Raw genomic sequence first — 22,474 nt, 5'->3', positions numbered from 1 at the left:
TGGTTTTAGCTATTTCCACAAGTCCTTTAAACCAACATTACCTATTTCACAAATATCTCTGAGTCATTCTCTCTATTGTCAGTTAGTTACAAAAAAAAAAAGCATTAGCTATTATTTCACAACTACAGCTACTTCTGCAAAAGTTAACATTACAATGCACAACACATGGCATCCACTTTAATAGTTTGCAAAAGCCAAAACTATAATGTGTGTTTTTCACACTCTCCACAAACTAAAATATCATCCATAAATGATGTTCTGAGGATACGAGCTGCACAGGGGCCAGGGCATTGGCCACAAGAACCTGACAAATTATACTATAGCAAAAGCAGTGAAAGGTGATTACAAACTGTACCATATCAAACTCGCTGTGATTAAGAATAATTTGCACAAGTCCATACATAACAGCAAAAGCCAACACTGCCTAGTTATTTACACCAAAGCCAGGGCAGGTTTTTCCCTTGCACGGAGCACTTGGGCCTTCCCCGGGCCCCTTCTGCCCTCCTGCAGAGCCGCTGGCATTTTCCAGCACACACAGTTTGTAACCCAGAGCCGGGTGCAGCCCCGAAGGCTCCAAGCGCCTCCTTCCAGGCTGACTCTGCAGGTGCCGAGGCTGCTCTGGGCTCTGCCAGGGCTCTGCTGGGGCTCAGCTCTGGGCCAGGCTGGGCCCGCTCTCCCCTCACATGGCTCCGGGCAGCTGAGGCACAGCGGGAGAAGGAAGGGACATGTCAAGGGAGTCGAGGTTTGAGAGAGTTTTTATTCCAAAAGTTGTCATAACAAACAGGCTGTCCTAACTACCATAACTAAATATCAGTGCTAACTACCGTAACCAACTATCAGTGCTAACTGTCATAACTAACTACCAGAGCTAACTACCATAACTAACTAGCAGTGCTAACTACAATAACTAACTAATTGTCCTAAATGTTATAACAAGAAGCTCCCTCAAGTGCTTCATCTCCTCCGCTGCTCCCTCAGTTGCTTCGCTGCAGTGATCAGAGGGGTCAGGCTGGAGAGAGGCTTGGCTGATGACAAAAATGGGTGCTGTCCAAAGGATAAAAAAGAAAGAAATGAACTGTTACTTCCCAGAGTCAAGTTCCTCACAGGCTCTGTTGCAGCAGGACAAAGGGAAATGATTTGAAACTCAAGAGAGGGAAGCAGGCTCAGATTAGATCTAAGGGACAATTTTTTAACCAGGAGAGTGGGGGAACACTGACAGAAGGTGCCCAGAGATGAGGGAGGTGCCTCCTCCCTGGAAACCTCCAAGCTCAGGTCGGGCAGGGCTCGGAGCCCCCTGACCTGTTGAAGATGTCCCTGCTCGCTGTGGGGCACCAGGCCCAGCTGGCCTCGAAAGGAGCCTGCCAGGCCAAAGCAGGCGAGGATTCTGCTCGCTCTGCGTGTGGAAAGCAGCGAGGCTGGAGACTGTCGGAGGGGGCCCCACAAGAAAACCCCTCCCTCGCGCTGCTGCTTGCCCTGCAGCCCTTGGCATTCACCTGCAGCAGCTCCTGGGCAGCCCAGCGCCGCTCCTCGTCCGGCTCCAGGCTGCACTCGAGGAAGTCCCGCAGCAGAGCCGACAGGCGCCGGGGCTCCTGCAGCTGCGGGGTCCCGTTCTGCCGGATCAGAGCGCGAGCCTGCAGGGAAAGCAAACTCAGCGCTCTGCCAGCTTCCTTCACACCCACACGGGCTCACATCCACCCCGGGTCCTCAGCCCAGCTCCAGGGGCACTTTCCTCCCTGCCAGAGATGCTGCTCACAGCTCATTTTTCTGTGCCAACCAAAAGACCCAAACCCTGGGGCTGCCACAGCCACTGCAACATCCAAATGATCTCGCTCTGAGAGCCAGTTTCATTGGCTGACTCTGTTAGTAGGAACCTCCATCAGAAACAGAATATTTTGCTTCTCCAAATGTGGACACCAGCTGTACAGGCCATTTTCCAGAGTCAGTGCGGTCTGCCTGGGTTATTTCACAGGATTCTTACATCAAGTGCATCTCTGCAGTGCCACTGACACTCAAGTGAATGCATTCCTGATGCCCCATCCCAGAAACTGCCAGGCCAAAAACAGGAGGTTTGTGATGCTGAAAGCTCAGCTTTGGTGACACAGAGAAAGTAGCTTGGACTAGGAAAGAAATATGTTAGACTACGGAGATGTTAAACAATCATCCTCAGGTTTTCAACAACTTTCACAGTGAGAGGAATCAGGGGGGAGATCATCTTGCAAAATGTCTTCTAGAAGCTCCTGCAGAAATCTTGTTGGGTTTGGGGATGGGATGTGGGGTTGGTTTGGGCTTTTCTTGCAGGGTAACATTAGAGCTGATGCACTTGCTTCACATTTCCATGTCATCCTCACAGCCAGAAGAGCTGCAACAACGTAAATCCCAAAGCAAATTGTTGCTGGAGACTGCAGAATATTCGTCTGTGTTGAGGCTGGAGTCCTCTGGGAATTCCCTTCCCATGTGCAGAAACCTCCAGCTGCTGCTCCCAGGGCAGGGTCCCCCTGTGCTCACAGGCCTCTGCAACCACTGGAGAATTTGCCTCTTACCATGGCCCCCGTTTCCCTGAAGTAAGGAGGTTCTCCTTCCACCATCTCGATGGTCACAATGCCAAAGGCCCAGATGTCCACCTTGGGGCCATAAGGAGATCTGGTCACAACTTCTGGGGCCATCCAGTGAGCAGTGCCCACCATGGAGCTGCGCCGGTCCTGCTCAGGGCTGAGCTGAGCACAGAGACCAAAATCAGCTGAGGACAGAAACAAACCCTGTCAAAGGCAGCTGGAATGAGGAAACCAAGCACAAAGATTCCCCACTCTCCATCTGAGAATGCAGTAGTGAAGCTAGCTGGAAAAGTCCTCAGGGCTGTAGCCAAGGAAAGATGGAACTGGACCCTTACAGAAACCCTCAGCTTTCATGCAGTGGCTTTTACGGATTCCCTTGGAGCTTTAGATTCCCCCTGCTGCCCCTCTGGAAGGGCCATAGCCAGAGCAAAGGCACTGCTGGCACCCTGCTCCTCTCCTGAGCTCTCTGCAGGGGCAGCCGCTCTCAGCTGGCAGCAGGGCCCGGGCAGTGCCCCCAGCAGCCCTTGTGGGGCTCTGGCCTCACTGGGAAGCAGCCCCACAGCTGCAGCCCGGGAGCGCCGTGCCTGGCCAGGAACACCCACCCAGCCTGACAGAGCCGTCCATTCCCAGGAGGATGTTGGAGCTCTTCAGATCCCTGTGCATCACCCGGTTGGAATGGAGGAAATCCAGGCCCTGCAGACACTGAGAGAGAACAAGAAACACCAGGGTAAAAACCAATGGCAGGAATATATCACACCAGAAAGGACAGTTCAGAATTCTGCCAGCAGCAGCTTTGCTGGGACAGGCCAGGAGTGCAGTGCACACAAGCTCCAGGCAAACGGTTCAAGGCAAAGCTGAGAACAGCAAATCAAATCAAAAAAGGACAGAGAGTACCACAACAGCAGGAGAGAGAGCAAGAACAGAGTAGAAGTGCAGTGATGCTGGCAGGCCGTTCACTGCAGAGGCTCTTTCTTCTCCAGCTCATGAAAACAGCACAGAAACAAAGCCCTGAGCACGGAGCCACTCCTGTTCTCATGCCTGTTTGGAAGGACCATCGTGTCCCAGCCATGGGAGTGACAAGCAGGATCCCTCACCTCCCGACTGACAGCTGCCATCTCTCCTTCAGCCATGCGTGTCTGTCTGACAACGTCCTGCAAAGTTCCTCCATCCAGGTATTCCATCACCAGCCACAGCTCTCCATCAACAAGGAAGCTGGAAGAGGAAAACAATGGCATGGAGATGAATGGGCAGTGCTCAATTCCCCCATGGAAAAGCCCGGATGGAGTTTTGTTTCCAGGTCACTTGTCAGTGAGGACAGAATCAGATGGAGAGACATTCCTGCCCGGCTGCACAGCCCTTGGAATCTGCACAGTCTAAAGGAGAAGGAGACACCTGTGAGAAAGGAGAGGCCTTAGATGGCAAGCAGGTGAAAATTGCAGGTTAGCAACAGCCCAGATCAATGTGGAACCACAACACTTGCCCCCAGCTGGTTCAGCTTCTGAACTCCTCAGTTCCACCATTCCCTCCAGAGCAAGGCAACACAACTCCCAGGGCTATCCAGGGGAGGAGGCCGTGCAGCACTTGGGACAAAAGCAGTCAGAAAACCTTTCAGAAAGTCCCTTCAGAAACAGGCAAGGCCAGTGAAAAATGGGCAAATGAGGCATTGCTGGAAACAAGAACCTGGTCTGCCTGGCAACTGTAGCAATGGAAAAGGGCTGGGAAGAAGAAGCCAAGGGAAATAATTTCTGCTGTGGTTCATCAGCACTTGTTGGGAGACACAGCAAACGGGGTCAACTTGAAGAAAAAACCAAAGCAAAGCAACAAAAGCACACGCAGGGAGTGAACTGCCAGGCTGTTGTTTGGGGAAGATGTGGCTGGGTCAGGCATTTTCAAAACAGGCTACAGACTAGGGATGCCAGGAAAGGTTAACGCAGGGCCTGGGCACGGGATGAGAGCTGAAACACTCACCTGTCCAAAGAGTTGACAATGTTGGGGTTCTTCTTGTCCTTCAGGAGCAGGATCTCATTCACAGCTCGTTCCCTGTTCTGCCCTCGGAGACTCATTTTCTTTATGGCCACCTGAAGGGACATGGCAGCCCTTGAACTGCAGGAGTCTGCGGCAGGAGGCCACAGCAAACACGGAGCAAGTCTGTTTGGAGCGACGGAGCCAGGCTGTGCCAAACTGCCTTGGGATGGGACACCAGAGCTCAGCAAGTGCCATTCCCACAGCCCCTTGCTCTGCCAGCTGGGGGCTGCTCACAGGACACATGGCCAGAGACATTTGGCCTTGCAAGCTCTGCAGAAATGGTCCCTGAGCTGTCAGCCTCAAAGCTCTAACAACATCCTCTGCACCCAGAGTCTGCTCAAATGGCCTCAACTCTCCTATTATTATTCAAACCCATTTGAAAGCAGAGGTAATTCTGGTTCTGTGAAAACAGAGCAAAACAGCCAGGAACCCTTTAGCAGTTCTATGGGATTTGGCCATGATTTCAGATGCAACTGCTCTGTTTGGGATTGCACAACAAAGCAAACACACACATCCATTGCTCAGGTGATCCCTGTCACAGGCTGTCACTGACACCAGACCCAAACACCACTGCAGGGTTTGGGAGAGAGCTTTGCTCTGGACATCCATCTTCTCATTTCTCTCCCTCGCCCTCTGTGAACAGCTGAAGTAGGACTAAAACCCCAAATTGAGCCCAAGTGGGATGCCTCCTAATAGTTCCTTGGGTTCCCTTTGAAGATGAAAGGCAGGATGGAAAAACTGCTAAATAGTGTTCCTGTCAGAGGCTGGGGTGAAGATAAATTGGGCCTCAGTCTCCAGCAGCTGATGCATTCACACTTTTAGATATGCAGACCAAGCCAGCGTGTCCTGCTCTGACAGACACCGCTGCCCTCCTTGCATTCCTTTGGCACTTCAGAAGGACCAGGTCTGTCCCAGCTGTGCTCTGCAGGCTGACACTGCTCTGCCTTCAGAGGAGCAGGCTGGGCAGGAAAGCTCTGCTGGCCCCCAAAGCTGCAGCCACAGCTCCCAGCAGAGGGGAAAGCCCTGGAGAGCTGCCAGGCGTGCTGGGCGTGTTGACACTGACCTCTCCTCCAGTGGCCCTGTCCAGTCCTTTGTAAACGGTTCCGAAAGCCCTGGAGACAAAACAGCAGAGAAGAAAGAAGCAGCGCTTTAGGCCCTGGCAGTGAAAGCCAGCCCAGACAGGAGATCTCTGCTGCCTGCAGCCTTCACAAACACCTGGGTGCATCGACCCTTCCAACAACAGCACAGCAGCCACCAGCCCTGTGCCATGCAAGGTGTGCAAGAGAAAACTGAGACCCAGCACGAAGGAATTGGGCTGGAGCAAATCCCAAATGTCCACCCTGAACTGCTTTAGTTCAAAACCTAGGAGGGGAAATGGGTGTCTAAAGAACTGGAAAAGAATGCATTTCATCCTTTTCCATGTCCTGCCTAAGACCTGCAGGTTCCTCAGGGGCCCTGCCATCAGGCAGGTGATGCATTTTCCCGTAGAGTGCATCAGCTCTGTGTCTGTTACTGAATGGATGGGGTCTGCTACCTGTGCTAGAATAGAGCCCTTATTAGTTCACTTCTAGTTTCTGTTTCTAAACCTTTAGGTTGATCATTCTGACCCGTGGATAGTTTTCAAAGGAAAATATTTGAAAGAAATCTTCTTGAGAATTGCTTTCTGACAGTCATCAGATGGTGAGTTGCTCTTTTAGGCAATCCAGTTCCAGGGACAGAAGATCATCCAGGTCCTGCTCCGTGCTGCAGGCAGGACACTGCCAGCCTCAGGGGGCTCTGACGATGCCTCCTGACCACAGTTATCAATTCTGATCAGGACTGAGAGACAGCAGGATGGTAGCCCAGTGTCGGAAGGTGTTTGGAGCTCTCCTGACTTCTCACTGGATCCTGCCCCAGCACAACCCCTGGCCCTGCTTGTGCAGAAGTCGCTGCCGTGCCCTTACCCTTGGCCAATCTGCTCCAGCTCCAGGTATTTCTCGGCAGGCTCCGCCTCGCTCACGGTGTTCCCTGAAAGAAACCACGTGGAAGACGCTCCCTCCCAGAGTGAGACCCCGCCCTGCAGCAGAGCCAGAACGCAGCCCCACTCCCTGGGGCCGTGAGCCCCTTGGTCTCAGCTGGGGAAGGACAAGAAATGGCTCGGTGACATTCAGCTGCAGAGCAAGCCTGGGTGCAGCTGATGCCGAGACACACACACAGCGCCCTGCTCGGGCACCCAGGGACAGAGCAGACGTACTCAGCTGCATCAGGCACCACTCCCCTCTCCCCTCTGGCTGCAGGGCTGTGCTGCTGTCAGAATGCTCAGCCCAGGATCCCACAGCTGAGGGTGGTTCGGTGTCCTCTTCCCAAGCAGAGGGAGGTTCTCCATCCTCTTCCCAAAATTTTGCAGGTACGCCATCCTCTTCCCAAAATGCTGCCAGTTCTCCATCATCTTTCCAAGCCAGGGGATGTTCGCTGTCCACTTCCCATGCTGGGAGATGTTCATCCTTCTCTTCCCAAGACACAGGATGTCCTTCATCCTCATCCCACACTGGGAGATGTCCGTTGTCCTCATCCCATGCCTCGGGAGCTTGGCCATCCTCGTCCCACACCAGGGGACATCCACCATCCTCGTCCCATGCCGGGAGATGTCCACTGTCCTTGTCCCAATCCGCAGGAGCCTCGCTGTTGCATTCCCACAGCGCGGGATGTTCGCCCTCATCTCCCCGAACAGCAGAAATCTCACTCTCATCTCCTGGCACTGAGGGAAGTTCACCATCGTCCCCCACAACAGCGGGAAGCTCACTGCTGTCTTCCTCCTCTTTGGGCTCCTCTTTGGAAGCAGGGGGAGCCACAGGAGGTGCTGGTGCTGCTTTTGTGCCCTGTGGACAGACGGCAGCGTGAGGGACGGGAAGTTCTACCTCAGTTCTCACCTTATTTATCCTCAGCTGCACATCCAGCTGCACTAAGCAGAAATTGGGTTTGGAGCTGTTCCAACTAACAATGGGCTAAAGTCGACATTGCCACTTATTGCTGGGAATTCAACATTCCACCATGGCTAAAGCCAGCCAGCAATCCTCTGCCTGCAAAGCCAGACCTGCAGCTCTTCTAAAGCTCTTCAGCAGAAAAGGAGAAAACTGACTGGGATCCCTTTGATGCTGCTGCTGCTGAGACACTGACAGGAACTTTCCTTCAGCCTCCCAGGCTGGCACTCAGCTGCCACATGCCAAGCTCACCACTTGCTGCACAATTCCAAACACCAAAGGTTCCTTTCCCACTCACTGAAGGAGGAGCTGCTCGGGATCCACAGAAGAAGTGCCCTGAAATGGGAGAGGGAACATGAACCAGATGCTGTTAGGAGAAAAACTGCCTGTGGTGGGAAATGCCACAGAGCAAGGCAACCCCACGAGAGCATTTTGCTTTCACAGCATCCCTGCAGGAGCCACAGTCCCTTCCCACAGCAAGTAAGAGAACAGCACAAAATACTGGGCTGGGTCAGTTCTTGGCTGGAGCAGCAAACGGAGGGAGTTCCAGGCTCTGCTGGCACAGACTCCCTGCCTGAGGGAACAGAACCCCTCAGGGCTCATTGCAAATGCTGTGCAAGCCCCCCTGGCTGCAGACACCCCCTTTTTCAGCTGCAGCTGCTGGCAGCAGCTCTCCCAAAGCAATGGTGTCTTCATGGCAATTTGGTTCCAAAGTCAGCTCAGCTCCAGAGGAAGAACACAAAGCACAGAGCAAGGCCAAAGCCACAGATGCTGCAGCGAGGGAAAGCCTCGACTTACGTGCCAAGTGGGTTAAAAAATACGCCGAATAAGCCACCGAGTACAGAGTGCAAACTGCAGCAGCCACGTGCTGGATCATTTTGGCTGCGCTGCACACGTCTGCAGCCTGTAGCCCTGTGAGCACTGAAGGACACCCGTCAGGGCTGGGCTGGCTGCTGAGAATGCCTCGGGCAGGAGGATCCTCTGGCAGCGAGCCCAGAGCCACTCTGGGCACTGAGGTCTCCGTGTCCCACGGCAACGGGAGCACCACGGGGACGTGGCACTGCTCCTGTGACACCACAGCAGCAGCTCACGCAGAAACCGCCTGGAAGGTTCTCCTGTGTCACAAAGGAGCACAAAGATCCCTCCCAGGGCACAGCCTATTGCCCAAAGGATGCCAGAGGAACTCGGAAAATGCAGCACACAAGGACACCCCATAGCCCAGCCTGAACACTGAGGAGGAACAAGGACGGCACCAAACCAAAGGAAACGTGACCTTTAGTCACTGATACTTCTGACTGAAAGCAGCAAGCCTGGTTCCATCGGGGATCTTTGTTCTAGTTCTAAAAACAAGCAAGGGTCTCCACTCTAAATACACAGAGGGCAGGAACTAGGGAGGAGGAGGGATTAGGAAGGAGGAGGAGGAGGGAGAGAGGAAAAGGAGGAGCAGGATGAGGAGGAGCAGGAGCAGGAACAGGAGGTTCCAGTGTCTCCTGTGGCCGCAGGCACAGGACCATCACCCTCACCTCGTCCTGCAGGTGAGAGGGGAGGAGGAGCTTGTCCCAAATCTATCAGGGGGGCCCTGAGAGGGTTTTTTATTGGGGTGTGTTTGGAGCTTGCAGATTGTGGATTTGAGCCCCAAATATCATCTCCCATCCCTGGGAGGTTTTTTTCTCTGTGTGTGTAGGTTTGGATCTTTCAGGACCCCAAGGCTGAGCCCCTTGGGGGGATCTTTGGGGGTCCATGTGGCCATTGCCCAGTATGGGCAGGGGAGGACATTGGTGCTGGGGATCCCTGGGAGAGCAGAGGAGGGGAACCCCTGGGACCCCCAGAGTGGGGAGAGCAGAGAGGGGTGATCCCAGAGCTGGGGAACCCCGGCTGGCTGGAAAGTGGGGGAGCCTGGAGAAGAGGGACCCCTGGGACTCCTGGGATCTCAAAGCAGAGCATCAGGGGAGAAGGGACCCCATGGACCCACAAAAGCCCCTGGATCATCCCTAAGAAGGATGCTGGAGAAAAGGGAAGCCCTTGAGCCATTGGACCCCCATCATCCCAAGGAAAGGAAAACTCTGAAACCCCAAAAGTGGAGAGATCAGCGATAGGGAACTCCTGGGAGAGATTTTTTTGGGCTGAAGCTTGACATTGTGGAGATTTTCATGGACACAAGACCCCTGCTGACTTCCAGAGATGGACTTGGCCATGGGGAGCCTCTACTCCAAGGCGCTCCCACCTTGGTTTCCCCCAAACCAGGATCTGTCATTGCCAAGCTGTGGCCTGATAGAGGAGGAGGAAAAACCTCAGAGATCCCTCATGAGGAGGGGCTGCAAACCCAGCCCAGGGAGCTGCAGGGAGGAAAGAGCCCCCCTGTTGGGGAAAATGCAACAGGAAAGCCTTACAAATATGATTGCCTAGCAAAAGATTTTGAGAATATAGAAACTGTAAGCGAGATTGAAATGAAAGCAAGCTTTGAGATCCCTTAGTTAATGAACAACAGGAAAACAATGGTGTGGCTGGCTGAAGGTAATCCCCTTTGGATGATACAAGACCCTCTGCAAGCAGGCAGGTCCAAGGGTCTGAGCAGACCCTGCCAGCTTGGCAGAAGGGGTCAGAAGAGTAGTTTTTAGGGTTTAAAATGTCGCATAGTATGGTAATGTAGTGATTCTTATAGGCTGTATGTAAATGCTATAGGATTTGTATGCTGTACTAGATTGGTTAGTGACAATCAGAATATCCAACACAGAGGATGATTTATTGTATTTTAACGGGAACTTCGCGCTCTTGCTTTTACTCTTGCGCTCTTACTCTTACTCTTGCTCTCTTGCTCTTACTTACTTTTCTATGCTCTTAGCTCTTGCCTTTTACGTTCTTACCCTCTCATCCTCTCTCTTCTCTCGGGCCTGCTCCGAGCTGCAGCTGGCAGCTCCCAGCAGGGCCCTGCACCCACGCCCTTTGCAATAAACCGCAAGTTCCACGACCTGGCTTCAGAGATCTCTCGTCTCCGTCCGTCCTGACCGTGCTACCTCTGTCTCACCTACACCCTCCTGAGCCAGGAAGGTGTCCGGAGATCCAGCCGGAGCTCAGAGCTGGTGGAGAACCCTCATGGCAGGGAGAAGCCGCACAAGTGCTTGGAATGTGGGAAGGGTTTCAGCCACAGCTCCGCCCTGATGGAACACCAGAACATCCACACTGGGGAGAGGCCCTGTGAGTGTGGGGAACGTGGGAAGAGTTTCAGTGGGACCTCTGATCTCAGCAAGAACCACAAGATCCACACTGGGGAACGGCTCCATGAGTGCTTGGAAGGTCAGAAGAGCTTCAGGTGGAATTCAGAGATCGTCAATCACACTCACCAGCACTTCCACATCAGGGAGAGGCCCTGCAAGTGTCCCGAGTGTGGGAGGAGCTTTGTGCGCTGCTCCAGCTCCATCCCCCTTGGGAGCATCCGCGCTGGATGATCCCCAGTGACCCCCGTTGGGCAGAGCCCCGGTGACCCCCGATCCGGGTGATCCCCGTTGGATGGGGGAAGGTGTTGGAGAGATTTCTTTGCCCTCTCCTTGTGCTGCTGTGATTTGGTTGGTAATAAATTCCCTCCGTGTGCCCAGGCCGGGTCTGTTGTGCCCGTGTCGGATTTGCTGAGGGATCTCTCCCGGTCCTTGTCCCCACGGAGGAACCCTCGGTTCCATTTTCTGTCCCTGTGCGGCTGCGGGGGGCAGGGACAGAGCGGCTCTGGGGGTGCCTGGCATCGGGCCAGCGTCACCGCTCGCCACGGGCACCCCGGAGATCCCGCGCACCTGGGCACACATTTCTGGGCTCACCTGAGCTCCCACCTGCCCAGCGCCCCAAGGCTCCCCCTCCCTGGAAAAGCCGCCCCCGGGGCTGCAGCGTCCCGGGAACCCCTCAGCCAATCACAACACAGCTGGAACGCGCCGCAGCCAATGAGAGCGCGGGGCGTTGATGACTCATCAGTTGTGTGGCAGAGCCTGTGAGCTCGGCTCCCCAGCAGTGGCGGGAGCCAATGGGAGCGCGCGGCGCTGCCGAGCCCGCCCCGCTCCGGACTGGTGCTCCCAGCGCAGCGCGGCTGCTTCGGGGCTGCGGCCCCTGCCCGGCCCTGGCCGTGGGGCGAGGGGCGGCAGCTGGGGCCGGACTGGTGGCACTGGTGGTGCTGGGAGCCCCCCCGGGGGCGGGCGCGGAGCTCTCGGGTGAGCGGGGGGGCGGGAGGCGGTGGGACGGGGGGGAGAAGGGGGAAAGGGGAGGGGGAGTCCCGAAAACTGAGACCGAGGGGCCTGGGGATTCAGGGATTTGTGGGAAAATGGGGAAATGGGACCCCAGAAGTGATTTGGAGAGCGGCCGGAGGTGGGAGGGGAGAGGATGGGAAAGGGGAAATGGGGGAAGGGTGGCAAAGAGGAAGCGGCAGTGCGGGCAGGAGGGTCCTGTGGCGGCCGTGGGGCACAGGGGGTGCAGAGTGGGGATCTGAGGTGGCCCCCAGAGCTCTGGTGCTGCTGGGTGGGCATCCCCTGACCTGGGTCCTGCACTCACAGGGGTGTTCCAGTTCATGGGAAAGTCCGATTGTCATTTCATTAACAGTGCCATCCTTGTTCCCCCTCAGTGTTCAGGCTGGGCTATGGGGTGTCCTTGTGTGCTGCATTTTCCGAGTTCCTCTGGCATGCTTTGGGCAATAGGCTGTGCCCTGGGAGGGATCTTTGTGCTCCTTTGTGACACAGGAGAACCTTCCAGGCGGTTTCTGAGTGAGCTGCTGCTGTGGTGTCACAGGAGCAGTGCCACGTCCCCGTGGTGTTCCCGTTGCTGTGGGACACAGCAGAGGCCTCAGTGCCCAGAGTGGCTCTGGGCTCGCTGCCAGAGGATCCTCCTGCCCGAGGCATTCTCAGCAGCCAGCCCAGCCCTGACGGGTGTCCTTCTGTGCTCGGAGGGCTACAGGCTGCAGACGTGTGCAGCGCAGCCAAAATGATCCAGCACGTGGCTGCTGCAGTTTGCACTCTCTACTCTGTGGCTTATTCGGGGTATTTTTTAACCCACTTGGCACGTAAGTCGAGGCTTTCCCTCGGTGCAGCATCTGTGGCTTTGGGCTTGCTGTGTCCTTTGAGTTCTTCCTCTGGAGCTGAGCTGACTTTGGAACCAAATTGCCATGAAGATACCATTGCTTTGGGAGAGTTCCTGCCAGCAGCTGCAGCTGAAAAAGGGGGTGTCTGCAGCCAGTGGGGCTTGCACAGCATTTGCAATGAGCCCTGGGGGGTTCTGTTCCCTCAGGCAGGGAGTCTGTGCCAGCAGAGCCTGGAACTCCCTCCGTTTGCTGCTCCAGCCAAGAACTGACCCAGCCCAGTATTTTGTGCTGTTCTCTTGCTTGCTGTGGGAAGGGACTGTGGCTCCTGCAGGGATGCTGTGAGAGCAAAATGCTCTCGTGGGGTTGCCTTGCTCTGTGGCATTTCCCACCACAGGCAGTTTTTCTCCTAACAGCATCTGGTTCATGTTCCCTCTCCCATTTCAGGGCACTTCTTCTGTGGATCCCGAGCAGCTCCTCCTTCGGTGAGTGGGAAAGGAACCTTTGGTGTTTGGAATTGTGCAGCAAGTTGTGAGTTTGGCATGTGGCAGCCGAGTGCCAGCCTGGGAGGCTGAAGGAAAGTTCCTGTCAGTGTCTCAGCAGCAGCAGCATCAAAGGGATCCCAGTCAGTTTTCTCCTTTTCTGCTGAAGAGCTTTTGAAGAGCTGCAGGTCTGGCTTTGCAGGCAGAGGATTGCTGGCTGGCTTTAGCCATGGTGGAATGTTGAATTCCCAGCAATAAGTGGCAATGTCGACTTTAGCCCATTGTTAGTTGGAACAGCTCCAAACCCAATTTCTGCTTAGTGCAGCTGGATGTGCAGCTGAGGATAAATAAGGTGAGAACTGAGATTGAACTTCCCGTCCCTCACACTGCCGTCTGTCCACAGGGCACAAAAGCAGCACCAGCACCTCCTGTGGCTCCCTCTGCTTCCAAAGAGAAGACCAAAGAGGAGGAAGACAGCAGTGAGCTTCCCGCTGTTCTGGAGGATGATGGTGAACTTCCCTCAGTGCCAGGAGTTGACAGTGAGCTTCCCTCAGAGCCAGGAGATGACAGTGAGCTTCCTGCTGTTCTGGGAGATGAGGGCGAACATCCTACGGTGTGGGAATGCAGCGGCGAGGCTCCCACACAGGGGGACAAGGACAGTGGACATCTCCTCCCCCTGGTGTGGGACCAAAATGACCAAGCTCCCACAGTGTGGGATGAGGACAGAGGACATCTCCCGTCCTGGGATGAGGATGGTGGATGTCCCCTGGTGTGGGACGAGGATGGCCAAGCTCCCAAGGCATGGGATGAGGATGTCGGAGATCTCCCAGTGTGGAATGAGGATGGAGGATATCCTGTGTCTTGGGAAGAGAAGGATGAACATCTCCCAGCATGGGAAGTGGACAGCGAACATCCCCTGGCTTGGAAAGATGATGGAGAACCTGCAGCGTTTTGGGAAGAGGATGGAGAAGCTGCAGCATTTTGGGAAGAGGATGAAGAACCTCCCTCTGCTTGGGAAGAGGACACCGAACCACCCTCAGCTGTGGGATCCTGGGCTGAGCATTCTGACAGCAGCACAGCCCTGCAGCCAGAGGGGAGAGGGGAGTGGTGCCTGATGCAGCTGAGTACGTCTGCTCTGTCCCTGGGTGCCCAAGCAGGGCGCTGTGTGTGTGTCTCGGCATCAGCTGCACCCAGGCTTGCTCTGCAGCTGAATGTCACCGAGCCATTTCTTGTCCTTCCCCAGCTGAGACCAAGGGGCTCACGGCCCCAGGGAGTGGGGCTGCGTTCTGGCTCTGCTGCAGGGCGGGGTCTCACTCTGGGAGGGAGCGTCTTCCACGTGGTTTCTTTCAGGGAACACCGTGAGCGAGGCGGAGCCTGCCGAGAAATACCTGGAGCTGGAGCAGATTGGCCAAGGGTAAGGGCACGGCAGCGACTTCTGCACAAGCAGGGCCAGGGGTTGTGCTGTTGCAGGATCCAGTGAGAAGTCAGGAGAGCTCCAAACACCTTCAGACACTGGGCTACCATCCTGCTGTCTCTCAGTCCTGATCAGAATTGATAACTGTGGTCAGGAGTCACCGTCAGAGCCCCTGAGGCTGGCAGTGTCCTGCCTGCAGCAAGGAGCAGGACCTGGAAGATCTTCTGTCCCTGGAATTGGATTGCCTAAAAGAGCAACTCACCATCTGATGACTGTCAGAAAGCAATTCTCAAGAAGATTTCTTTCAAATATTCTCCTTTGAAAAATATCCATGGGTCAGAATGATCAACCTAAAGGTTTAGAAACAGAAACCAGAGATGAGCTAATTAGGGCTCTATTCTAGCACAGGTAGCAGACCCCATCCATTCAGTAACAGACACAGAGCTGATGCACTCTGCGGGAAAATGCATCACCTGCCTGATGGCAGGGCCCCTGAGGAACCTGCAGGTCTTAGGCAGGACATGGAAAAGGATGAAATGCATTCTTTTCCAGTTCTTTAGACACCCATTTCCCCTCCTAGGTTTTGAACTAAAGCAGTTCAGGGTGGACATTTGGGATTTGCTCCAGCCCAATTCCTTCGTGCTGGGTCTCAGTTTTCTCTTGCACACCTTGCATGGCAGAGGGCTGGTGGCTGCTGTGCTGTTGTTGGAAGGGTCGATGCACCCAGGTGTTTGTGAAGGCTGCAGGCAGCAGAGATCTCCTGTCTGGGCTGGCTTTCACTGCCAGGGCCTAAAGCGCTGCTTCTTTCTTCTCTGCTGTTTTGTCTCCAGGGCTTTCGGAACCGTTTACAAAGGACTGGACAGGGCCACTGGAGGAGAGGTCAGTGTCAACACGCCCAGCACGCCTGGCAGCTCTCCAGGGCTTTCCCCTCTGCTGGGAGCTGTGGCTGCAGCTTTGGGGGCCAGCAGAGCTTTCCTGCCCAGCCTGCTCCTCTGAAGGCAGAGCAGTGTCAGCCTGCAGAGCACAGCTGGGACAGACCTGGTCCTTCTGAAGTGCCAAAGGAATGCAAGGAGGGCAGCGGTGTCTGTCAGAGCAGGACACGCTGGCTTGGTCTGCATATCTAAAAGTGTGAATGCATCAGCTGCTGGAGACTGAGGCCCAATTTATCTTTACCCCAGCCTCTGACAGGAACACTATTTAGCAGTTTTTCCATCCTGCCTTTCATCTTCAAAGGGAACCCCAAGGCACTATCAGGAGGCATCGCACTTAAGCTCAATTTGGGGTTTTAGTCCTACTTCAGCTGTTCACAGAGGGCGAGGGAGAGAAATGAGAAGATGGATGTCCAGAGCAAAGCTCTCTCCCAAACCCTGCAGTGGTGTTTGGGTCTGGTGTCAGTGACAGCCTGTGACAGGGATCACCTGAGCAATGGATGTGCGTGTTTGCTTTGTTGTGCAATCCCAAACAGAGCAGTTGCATCTGAAATCATGGCCAAATCCCATAGAACTGCTAAAGGGTTCCTGGCTGTTTTGCTCTGTTTTCACAGAACCAGAATTACCTCCTGCTTTCCAAATGGGTTTGAATAATAATGAGAGTGTTGAGGCCATTTGAGCAGACTGTAGGTGCAGAGGATGTTGTTAGAGCTTTGAGGCTGACAGCTGAGGGACCATTTCTGCAGAGCTGGCAACGCCAAATGTCTCTGGCCATGTGTCCTGTGAGCAGCCCCCAGCTGGCAGAGCAATGGGCTGTGGGAATGGCACTTGCTGAGCTCTGGTGTCCCATCCCAAGGCAGTTTGGCACAGCCCGGCTCCGTCACTCCAAACAGACTCGCTCCGTGTTTGCTGTGGCCTCCTGCCACAGACTCCTGCAGTTCAAGGGCTGCCATGTCCCTTCAGGTGGCCATAAAGAAAATGAGTCTCCGAGGGCAGAACAGGGAACGAGCTGTGAATGAGGTCCTGCTCCTGAAGGACAAGAAGAACCCCAACATTGTCAACTCTTTGGACAGGTGAGTGCTTCAGCTCTTATCCCGTGCCCGGGCCCTGCGTTAACCTTTCCTGGCATCCCTAGTCTGTAGCCTGTTTTGAAAATGCCTGACCCAGCCACATCTTCCCCAAACAACAGCCTGGCAGTTCACTCCCTGCGTGTGCTTTTGTTGCTTTGCTTTGGTTTTTCCTTCAAGTTGACCCCGTTTGCTGTGTCTCCCAACAAGTGCTGATGAACCACAGCAGAAATTATTTCCCTTGGCTTCTTCTTCCCAGCCCTTTTCCATTGCTACAGTTGCCAGGAAGACCAGGTTCTTGTTTCCAGAAATGCCTCATTTGCCCATTTTTCACTGGCCTTGCCTGTTTCTGAAGGGACTTTCTGAAAGGTTTTCTGACTGCTTTTGTCCCAAGTGCTGCACGGCCTCCTCCCCTGGATAGCCCTGGCAGTTGTGTTGCCTTGTTCTGGAGGGAATGGTGGAACTGAGGAGTTCAGAAGCTGAACCAGCTGGGGGCAAGTGTTGTGGTTCCACATTGATCTGGGCTGTTGCTAACCTGCATTTTTCACCTGCTTGCCATCTAAGGCCTGTCCTTTCTCACAGGTGTCTCCTTCTCCTTTAGACTGTGCAGATTCCAAGGGCTGGGCAGCCGGGCAGGAATGTCTCTCCATCTGATTCTGTCCTCACTGACAAGTGACCTGGAAACAAAACTCCATCCAGTCTTTTCCATGGGGGAATTGAGCACTGCCCATTCATCTCCATGCCATTGTTTTCCTCTTCCAGCTTCCTTGTTGATGGAGAGCTGTGGCTGGTGATGGAATACATGGATGGAGGAACTTTGCAGGACGTTGTCAGACAGACACGCATGGCTGAAGGAGAGATGGCAGCTGTCAGTCGGGAGGTGAGGGATCCTGCTTGTCACTCCCATGGCTGGGACACGATGGTCCTTCCAAACAGGCATGAGAACAGGAGTGGCTCCATGCTCAGGGCTTTGTTTCTGTGCTGTTTTCATGAGCTGGAGAAGAAAGAGCCTCTGCAGTGAACGGCCTGCCAGCATCACTGCACTTGTGCTCTGTTCTTGCTCTCTCTCCTGCTGTTGTGGTACTCTCTGTCTTTTTTTGATTTGATTTGCTGTTCTCAGCTTTGCCTTGCACCGTTTGCCTGGAGCTTGTGTGCACTGCACTCCTGGCCTGTCCCAGCAAAGCTGCTGCTGGCAGAATTCTGAACTGTCCATTCTGGTGTCATATATTCCTGCCATTCGTTTTTACCCTGGTGTTTCTTGTTCTCTCTCAGTGTCTGCAGGGCCTGGATTTCCTCCATGCCAACCGGGTGATGCACAGGGATCTGAAGAGCTCCAACATCCTCCTGGGAATGGACGGCTCTGTCAGGCTGGGTGGGTGTTCCCGGCCAGGCACGGCGCTCCCGGGCTGCGGCTGTGGGGCTGCTTCCCAGTGAGGCCAGAGCCCCACAAGGGCTGCTGGGGGCACTGCCCAGGCCCTGCTGCCAGCTGAGAGCGGCTGCCCCTGCAGAGAGCTCAGGAGAGGAGCAGGGTGCCAGCAGTGCCTTTGCTCTGGCTCTGGCCCTTCCAGAGGGGCAGCAGTGGGAATCTAAAGCTCCAAGGGAATCAGTAAAAGCCACTGCATGAAAGCTGAGGGTTTCTGTAAGGGTCCAGTTCCATCTTTCCTTGGCTACAGCCCTGAGGACTTTCCCAGCTGACTTCACTACTGCATTCTCAGACGGAGAGTGGGGAATCTTTGTGCTTGGTTTCCTCATTCCAGCTGCCTTTGACAGGGTTTGTTTCTGTCCACAGCTGATTTTGGTCTCTGTGCTCAGCTCAGCCCTGAGCAGGACCGGCGCAGCTCCATGGTGGGCACTGCTCACTGGATGGCCCCAGAAGTTGTGACCAGATCTCCTTATGGCCCCAAGGTGGACATCTGGGCCTTTGGCATTGTGACCATCGAGATGGTGGAAGGAGAACCTCCTTACTTCAGGGAAACGGGGGCCATGGTAAGAGGCAAATTCTCCAGTGGTTGCAGAGGCCTGTGAGCGCAGGGGGACCCTGCCCTGGGAGCAGCAGCTGGAGGTTTCTGCACATGGGAAGGGAATTCCCAGAGGACTCCAGCCTCAACACAGACGAATATTCTGCAGTCTCCAGCAACAATTTGCTTTGGGATTTACGTTGTTGCAGCTCTTCTGGCTGTGAGGATGACATGGAAATGTGAAGCAAGTGCATCAGCTCTAATGTTACCCTGCAAGAAAAGCCCAAACCAACCCCACATCCCATCCCCAAACCCAACAAGATTTCTGCAGGAGTTTCTAAAGGAGGTTTTGCAAGAGGATCTCCCCGCTGATTCTTCTCACTGGGAAACTTGTTGAAAACCTGAAGATGATGGTTCAACATCCCCAAAGTCTAACATATTTCTTTCCTAGTCCAAGCTACTTTCTCTGTGTCACCAAAGCTGAGCTTTCAGCGTCACAAACCTCCTGTTTCTGGCCTGGCAGTTTTTGGGATGGGGCATCAGGAATGCATTCACTTGAGTGTCAGTGGCACTGCAGAGATGCACTTGATGTAAGAATCCTGTGGAATAACCCAGGCAGACCACACTGACTCTGGAAAATGGCCTGTACAGCTGGTGTCCACATTTGGAGAAGCAAAATGTGCTATTTCTGATGGGGGTTCCTACTGACAGAGTCAGCCAAGGAAACTGGCTCTCAGGGAGAGATCATTTGGATGTTGCAGTGGCTGTGGCAGCCCCAGGGTTTGGGTCTTTTGGTTGGCACAGAAAAATGAGCTGTGAGCAGCATCTCTGGCAGGGAGGAAAGTGCCCCTGGAGCTGGGGCTGAGGACCCGGGGTGGATGTGAGCCCGAGTGGGTGTGAAGGAAGCTGGCAGAGCGCTGAGTTTGCTTTCCCTGCAGGCTCGCGCTCTGATCCGGCAGAACGGGACCCCGCAGCTGCAGGAGCCCCGGCGCCTGTCGGCTCTGCTGCGGGACTTCCTCGAGTGCAGCCTGGAGCCGGACGAGGAGCGGCGCTGGGCTGCCCAGGAGCTGCTGCAGGTGAATGCCAAGGGCTGCAGGGCAAGCAGCAGCGCGAGGGAGGGGTTTTCTTGTGGGGCCCCCTCCGACAGTCTCCAGCCTCGCTGCTTTCCACACGCAGAGCGAGCAGAATCCTCGCCTGCTTTGGCTTGGCAGGCTCCTTTCGAGGCCAGCTGGGCCTGGTGCCCCACAGCGAGCAGGGACATCTTCAACAGGTCAGGGGGCTCCGAGCCCTGGCCGACCTGAGCTTGGAGGTTTCCAGGGAGGAGGCACCTCCCACACCTCTGGGCACCTTCTGTCAGTGTTCCCCCACTCTCCTGGGTAAAAAATTCTCCCTTAGATCTAATCTGAGCCTGCTTCCCTCTCTTGAGTTTCAAACCATTTCCCTTTGTCCTGTTGCAACAGAGCCTGTGAGGAACTTGACTCTGGGAAGTAACAGTTCATTTCTTTCTTTTTTATCCTTTGGGCAGCACCCATTTTTGTCATCAGCCAAGCCTCTCTCCAGCCTGACCCCTCTGATCACTGCAGCGAAGCAACTGAGGGAGCAGCGGAGGAGATGAAGCACTTGAGGACAGCCTTTAGTTACAGTAGTTAGGACAACTAGTTAGTTTTGGTAGTTAGCACTGATAGTTGGTTATGGTAGTTAGTACTGCTAGTTGGTTATGGTAGTTTGCATAGTCTGTTTGTTATGGTTCTTGTTTGTTATGACAATTTTTGGAATAAAAACTCTCTCAAACCTCGACTCCCTTGACGTGTCCCTTCCTTCTCCTGCTGTGCCTCAGCTGCCCGGAGCCATGTGAGGGGAGAGCGGGCCCAGTCCGGCCCAGAGCTGAGCCCCAGCAGAGCCCTGGCAGAGCCCAGAGCAGCCTCGGCACCTGCAGAGTCAGCCTGGAAGGAGGCGCTTGGAGCCTTCGGGGCTGCACCCGGCTCTGGGTTACAAACTGTGTGTGCTGGAAAATGCCAGCGGCTCTGCAGGAGGGCAGAAGGGGCCCGGGGAAGGCCCAAGTGCTCCATGCAAGGGAAAAACCTGCCCTGGCTTTGGTGTAAATAACTAGGCAGTGTTGGCTTTTGCTTCATGTATTGACTTGTGCAAATTATTCTTAATCACAATGAGTTTGATATGGTACAGTTTGTAATCACCTTTCAATGCTTTTGATATAGTATAATTTGTCAGGTTCTTATGGCCAATGCCCTGGCCCCCGTGCAGCTCGTATCCTCAGAACATGGATGATATTTTAGTTTGTGGAGAGTGTGAAAAACACACATTATAGTTTTGGCTTTTGCAAACTATTAAAGTGGATGCCATGTGTTGTGCATTGTAATGTTAACTTTTGCAGAAGTAGCTGTAGTTCTGAAATAATAGCTAATGCTTTTATTTTTGCATCTAACTTACAATAATGAGAATGACTCAGAGATATTTGTGAAATAACTAATTTGAAGTACTTGTGGAAATAGCTAAAACCATCTGCCTGGTCAGATAACACTTAAGGAAGGGATGTGATGAGGGCCCCTGCCACTGACCCTTCCGCTGTCAGTAACTGTCACCTGCTGCAACCACAGAACAGGGGGCCCTTGTGAGGGAGTGACACACAACCCTCAAAACAACAACCCACGATTCCTGCACGTACTCTAAGAAGGTGATTTGGGGGTCAGACCAACCTAAAGAATTCCTGGAACATGTAAAGAAGTTCAAAGAAATGTTTGAATGTGTATAATTTGAACAATACAACGGAAAAAACTTGACAAGAAGAGTTGCTGTGGTTAACCATTGTGCCTCTGGCCATCACCAAGCACCCAGCGCTGTTACTGAGTTGTTCCTTATTTTTCCTTATTAAACTTTGAAAAATTCTAAAGAATGAGGCTCCTTTCTCACTTTGTCCCCAAGGTGCTCACCCCTTGTTCTTCCTCCAAGCCAAGATTTGTCAATCCTACACTTTGGCTAGGTAGAGCTGGAGAAGGCTGTGAGGAAAAGGAAAATGCACCTGTGGGGAGGCCCATGGGAGTCTCAATCTCCCAGCTGTGGAGGACTGGTCCCAAATAAGAGGAATAGATTTCAAGGTTATGGTCATAAGCTTGCTTCTCCCATAGATCTTTGCAGGCACATGCTAATTTATGTAAAGTTATGTTACCCCATTGGCCTGTTGGCCTAGTTACCCAAGTACAACCCCGGTTACCCATCTCTGGTTAGTCCCTAGAATGTTCTCCTCTCTGTCCCTCCATTTGCCCTGGTTTACTGCATTCCTCTGCCCCTGTTTCCCTGTTAGCTGACCCGACCCTTAACCCCTCCTTTGCCCCATTTTCCCCATATCCATTGGACCCTGACCCTCAGCTCCACCCTCACTACCCCATATAAAAACCCCCTGTGCCCTCAGCTTGCACCCTGTCTTTGTCCCTGGACCCTGTTCAGCTGTGGACCCTGTTCCTGTACCAATAAACCCAGTTTGCTGGAGATCACACACAGACCCACCCTGCCTGCTGTGTCAGCTTTATAAAGCAGCCGTGAGCTTCGGGCTCCTGAGTGCCGGACGCTCCAAGGGCCTCGGCAGCGCCAGGACGCTCCAGACTGGGACAGCCAGGCAGGTGAGGAGGAAGTCACTGCCCCTCTCCCCTCTCTCCTGCTCCATCTCCCTGCCCAGCATTGCTGCAGGACAGCCTCACTACCAATGCCATCCTGCCAGGGATGGACTGGGGGGATCTCCTTCCCCTTCCCTCTGGCATGGAGGCAAATCCCATCTTCTCCTTCTCTGCCCTCCTTCCTCTCCTCATTCTCTCCTTCAACCATCCACATTCCTTTCCCATCTCCTTCCTCCCTTGTTCCTTCTTCTTCCTTCCTCTCCTTCTGCCTTTTCCTTTTCCCTTCTCCCTGTCTCTTCCTCTCCTTGTCCTTCCTCCCCCAGGCACTGAGCTCCTGATGGAGACTAGGGAGAAAAAACCCCTGCCACAGAACCTCGTGGAAGAGGCCATTTGGAACGGCTCCACGGTGCA

At 54.1% G+C, this 22,474-nt stretch overlaps 1 protein-coding gene and 1 long non-coding RNA gene across 2 annotated transcripts; one reads left to right on the top strand and one right to left on the bottom strand.

The window, feature by feature from the left end:
• Nucleotides 1-932: 932 nt before the first annotated feature.
• Nucleotides 933-2,732, bottom strand: LOC132340608 (serine/threonine-protein kinase PAK 3-like). The gene is made up of 3 exons (XM_059871694.1): nucleotides 2,541-2,732; nucleotides 1,494-1,631; nucleotides 933-1,044 (listed from the first exon to the last, which is right to left on the bottom strand). The coding sequence occupies exons 1-3, from the start codon at nucleotides 2,682-2,684 to the stop codon at nucleotides 955-957; spliced, it is 372 nt and encodes a 123-aa protein (XP_059727677.1). The 5' UTR covers nucleotides 2,685-2,732; the 3' UTR covers nucleotides 933-954.
• Nucleotides 2,733-8,996: 6,264 nt separating this feature from the next.
• LOC132340677 (uncharacterized) lies at nucleotides 8,997-11,130 on the top strand. The gene is made up of 2 exons (XR_009489994.1): nucleotides 8,997-9,072; nucleotides 10,380-11,130. It is a non-coding gene; the product is annotated as an uncharacterized LOC132340677 (long non-coding RNA).
• Nucleotides 11,131-22,474: the final 11,344 nt, after the last annotated feature.

The sequence above is a fragment of the Haemorhous mexicanus genome, chromosome 32 (assembly GCF_027477595.1).
Source record: "Haemorhous mexicanus isolate bHaeMex1 chromosome 32, bHaeMex1.pri, whole genome shotgun sequence".
NCBI lineage: Eukaryota > Metazoa > Chordata > Aves > Passeriformes > Fringillidae > Haemorhous > Haemorhous mexicanus.
The sequence above is the reverse complement of the archived record's forward strand: the minus strand, read 5'-3'. Positions and strand labels throughout refer to the sequence as shown.

Bases quoted from the DNA above. Each gene is read 5' to 3' on its own strand.
- LOC132340608 (XM_059871694.1), bottom strand. From the start codon at position 2,684: ATGGTGGGCACTGCTCACTGGATGGCCCCAGAAGTTGTGACCAGATCT. The intron at 1,632-2,540 runs GTAAGAGGCAAA...CTTTCCCTGCAG, and splicing joins TCAGGGAAACGGGGGCCATG to GCTCGCGCTCTGATCCGGCA. The intron at 1,045-1,493 runs GTGAATGCCAAG...TCCTTTGGACAG, and splicing joins CTGCCCAGGAGCTGCTGCAG to CACCCATTTTTGTCATCAGC.